Here is a 4,935-nt window from a genome sequence, read left to right on the forward strand (position 1 = left end):
ATGGCTGGTGTATTGACAAGAAATAAATCAAAATGTTTAATTTTTGGAGATGCTAAAGAACTTAGTAATAATGTACTACCAACTTATGAAGACGTTATGCAATATTATTTATATGTAAAACATCAACTTAAACCCGATATTACTTCAAAAGAGCCAAGTGTAAGCTCTATAGCTGAAATTGTAGCAACTAATATAGAAAATATATGGCACAAAGCATCAATTCCAATAGTATCACACACGCGAGTATTACAATTAATTAAAACGTACCATGACAAGTATCGGAATATACTAAAGTCAGCGAAGGGCAGGGGATATTGTGAGACGTATAAAAAAAAAGTGGAAAAACTCCAAACTGAAGCAAGAAGTAGTCTTTTTGACATTGCGGCATGTAAATGTATTGATTTTAGTACTTGTACATGTGAAAAATCTCGAAAAGTTCCACATATTGAACAAATATTTATTAAAGATCAAAGAACAACCAGAAAAATGTTTATATCTTTAGTTGACATTTCAACTACTAAAAAGTTTCAAAAAAAAGCTATAAGAAAAGAAGTTGATGCAAATCGAATTGAAAGGCATAAGTTATTAGAAACTTATGATAAATCTAAATTAGATGAAGTTAATATTGAATTTGATGAATCTGTTGAAATTAATGATGAATATAATAATTCTGACGAAGATTTTACAATAACTTCAAAACCATCAACATCGTCATCTAATATAAAAAACTCACAGATGAGACTTAAGTTACCGGCTCTAGCTTTGGCTTGCGATAGAACTGGAATTTCAGATGGATCAGCTGCTAAAATTGCAAGTGCTGTACTTCAGGATATTGGTATTATTTCAGTCGATAATAAAAACAGTGTTGTAGATAGAATGAAAGTCCGAAGAGCAAGAGAAAAAAAACGTTTAGATTTACAAAAACTAGAAAATGAACTTATTTTAGGATTATATTTTGATGGGCGTAAAGATAAAACTATAATAAATCATCAAGAGGGAACTAAATATTATAGAAAAATTATCACTGAAGAACATATATCACTTATTCAAGAACCAGGATCGAAATACATTGGCCATACAACACCAACAAGCGGATCTGCTTTAGAAATTAAAAATAGTATTATTCATTTTTTGGAAACAAATAATTTAAGTACTTCACAAATTATTGCAATTGGTTGTGATGGCACAGTTACCAACACCGGTTTTAAAACAGGAGTAATTCGTCAAATAGAAGAATATTTAAAAAAACCTCTGCAGTGGCTTGTTTGTTTACTCCATGCTAACGAGCTTCCCTTGCGTCATTTATTCAATCACCTAGATGGGAAAACATCAGGGCCAATTGGATTTTCCGGATCACTAGGCAAACAATTAGAAATATGTCACAAACTTCCAGTAGTTAAATTTGTTCGTATTGAAGGCAACTTACCTTTTTTAAAAAATGAAGTTGATTTAAGCAGTGATCAAAAATATTTGTTTGAAATATGTCAAAGTATTTCTAGTGGTAAGTGTAGTATTGATTTATCTAGAAGAAATCCAGGGAAGCTAGCCCACTCTAGGTGGCTTACTACTGCAAATCGAATTTTACGTCTATATATTAGTACGAGTTCTCCAACAGAAAATTTGAAAATTTTAACAGAATTTATTTTAAAAGTGTATGGTCCCATGTGGTTTCATATAAAAATTAATCCATTTTGTATATCTGGATCAAAACATCTTTGGAGGACCATAAAATTTTCACGGTATCTACCTAATAACTTATTAAAAATTATTGACCCTGTTATTCAACGAAATGCGTATTTTGGCTCACCTGAAAATATACTGATATGTATGTTACTCGATAATCGTTACGCCATCAGAAAAAAAGCTTTGTCCAAAATTATTAATGCTCGGCAGAATAAAAATGATCAATCGATTCGCTCTTTTGAAATCCCACCGTTAAATTTTAATGCTACAGACTACGTTGAACTAATTGATTGGGGAAAAACTCAAGTCACTGAACCTCCACTTACATCAAACATTGATCAAGACACCTTAAGACAGGTATAATTTTTTGTTCACTTAATTTTTATAATAACTTAAATTTCAATTGTATTTTAGATTGTATTAAGTCACAAGAAGAACACCTTAGAAATTTTTTATTTACCTTGTCATACACAAGCTGTTGAAAGAAGCGTAAAATTAGTAACAGAAGCATCAGCAGCTGTATGCGGACAAGCTAGAAGGGATGGTGTTATAAGGGCTAGGATTGAGTCTCGTAGGATTATGCCTCATTTTAATTCCAAAAAATATTTTCAATTTAATTAAGTTAATGTTTACGTTAATGTTAATGTTTAAGTTAAAAAATTTACTTATATAAAAATTTAATACATTACAATAAATCAAAAATACATTTAAAACTCTTAAGTAATGTGTTCTGTAAATTTCGTAAAATTTTGTAATAATTTTAAGATTGTGATTATTTATATACATATTTGATTATGGACCACAACTTTCTAGTAATATTAAAATTTGCAAAATAAAATTTGTTTTCGTTCAACTCTACTATTAATATTCCTAAAAATTTATTTTTTTTATAAAAGGTGATTTAAATAAAAAAATATCCGGTCGATAAAAAAATTTGAAGCAATATTTTAAAAGATATTAACACTTTTATACTAAGATGGAGGGAAAAAGACTTTTTTGCAAACTAATACTTGATTATAACAACTACGTTTGGTAAAAAATATGATACACACAACAAAAATTATAAACAATTAAATTCTAAACAATTTTTATACGAACATTTTTATTGTATGTTGAATATTTCGTCTGCAATATTTAAATAAACTAATAAAAACGATTTCAACGGTAAAGATAAAAATGTGTTGTTTTTTAATTTTAATGACTAAGTATTATACATACGGCTTTTTTGCTAATGACATTTTTTATGGTAAACATTTAGTTCTATAAATTTAATTCTATAATTTTTCCTGTGAATAGAATAGATTAAAAGATAAGTGACAAAAACGGAAAAATTACCCTCACAGTCAAATTTTCAACCCTCTTGCGGCACCTGAAGATATAAAAAAATTTTTTTTTTTTTTTATCTCCCATAATCAGGAGACTAAACTGCAACTTTTTTTTTCTATTAGAATTCAATTATCAACATTTTCAATATTTCGTTCCACCCTAATGTAGACGTTTGCTAAAAAAGTATTCCCCTTTGGCGTATTCAAAAATCAATTTGTTATATAATTATAACATATAACATTCCTTGATAAAATATGGTGTTGTGTGCAAATGCAAAATAGTGTCCTAATAAAAATACATAATACACAAATTAAGGTTCAAAATAAATGTATGCGCAGAAATTAGTCAATCCCCATATTAAAACCATGCGCGTGGACTTGAAAAAAAAAACTCGTAAAACAGTGAAAAATGAACAGATTGAATGGATTTTTTTATTATATCTCAGAAATGTCATTAGGCGGATCTAGTAAAATTTCACACCTTAAGCCGAAAACGCTGGCATNAGAAATGTCATTAGGCGGATCTAGTAAAATTTCACACCTTAAGCCGAAAACGCTGGCATCAGCGAGCGTTTTTCTCAAAATCGGTCGAAATTTTAAAAAGCTCACGGGCGAGTGGCAAAAATTTTCCGACCTTCGCTAATAATTTTCCCGGAGTCTGATGACCGAATAATTTACTTGAAAAAAAAAATTTCACGTCAAGTAATTTTCCCAGAAAAGCGTTTTTTTCCTTTTCTATTATATAAAAAGATAGTTTAATAGATATAATTACATATATGAAAATGACTCGTTATTTTTTTTTTCTTAAGTAAATAGAAAATATTAAAATTAAATGTTGCTCGTGATAAACTTTTGCGACGTAAATCGTGTCAAAGTAAAAGTATATAACACCTGTTTTAAGACGACCACGTAAANAAAGTAAAAGTATACAACACCTGTTTTAAGACGACCACGTAAAGTTTTCATCTAAAAATAAAGTAACTGATATATATTCGTATATAGTACGTGGCATTTTTATTCAAAATACTTTCCAGTTAGTAATTAGACAATCATAATTTCAATTTAACCGTTTAAATTTTAAAACTTTCTTAAATAAAAAAAATTTTCAATAATTAAAAAATGGTAAGTATGTCCAATACAAGCAGACTTATATTTCAGGCTAAGCTATAAAAATTTGATTGCCATTAAAAATTAATTTTTTATAATTTTAACATTTGAAAAAATAATTTTCAGTGATGTAAAAAAATCTAACTTATGGCTACCAAAGTTTTAAAAAATTGCTAAAGTTTTTTTAACTATCAACTACTAGATACTATTGGCGTAATAAATATTATGACAGTCAAATTATATTACTTATGGTTTTCTATTAATAAAGATGATAATACTACAACACTAATGCATAAAAAATGTTTTAATTATTTTTTCAGATAACAGTTAACTCATTAATAGCAGCGACATTGGTATATTTCTTAATACAATTATTAGGTAATATGGAACACATTATTTTTTTATTCGCCATTATTAATTTGAAACAAAATGGATTATACTAAAGATTTTAGGTTTAGTGTAATTTTCAAATGACAAATATCTCTTCTCAAATTTTATGATTTAAAAATTTTTTATTTGTACATGATCCAATTATCCAATATTTTCCTAGAAAAAAAATTAGTAAATTTAAATTATTAAATAAATTACAATTATTATTTTTAATTTTTTTAGGAGTCTCTTCAGATTCTGGTAAGTAATTGATAAAAATAAAAGTTTTATCTTATAATTGTCATTTTTTCACAATACTATCTTATTTGTACATGTGTATTTTAGATTTATACTTAAAAAAGTTTCTGTCAGTAGGGTAATATTGGGAATTCTAGGCCCCCCCCGCCTCACCCCTTCACCTACCAACCCTATGGTGGGTGGGCGTGGTCGG

At 27.9% G+C, this 4,935-nt stretch overlaps 1 protein-coding gene and 1 long non-coding RNA gene across 2 annotated transcripts; both read left to right on the top strand.

Annotated features, from left to right (window-relative positions):
• On the top strand, positions 1-2,304 carry LOC126897791 (uncharacterized). The gene is made up of 2 exons (XM_050671662.1): positions 1-2,040; positions 2,098-2,304. The coding sequence occupies exons 1-2, from the start codon at positions 1-3 to the stop codon at positions 2,302-2,304; spliced, it is 2,247 nt and encodes a 748-aa protein (XP_050527619.1).
• A 1,642-nt stretch (positions 2,305-3,946) lies between these two features.
• LOC126897803 (uncharacterized) lies at positions 3,947-4,776 on the top strand. Its single transcript, XR_007702202.1, has 3 exons — positions 3,947-4,130; positions 4,436-4,493; positions 4,728-4,776. It is a non-coding gene; the product is annotated as an uncharacterized LOC126897803 (long non-coding RNA).
• Positions 4,777-4,935: the final 159 nt, after the last annotated feature.

The sequence above is a fragment of the Daktulosphaira vitifoliae genome, unplaced genomic scaffold, assembly GCF_025091365.1.
Source record: "Daktulosphaira vitifoliae isolate Bord-2020 unplaced genomic scaffold, ASM2509136v1 Scaffold_2, whole genome shotgun sequence".
Taxonomy (NCBI): domain Eukaryota; kingdom Metazoa; phylum Arthropoda; class Insecta; order Hemiptera; family Phylloxeridae; genus Daktulosphaira; species Daktulosphaira vitifoliae.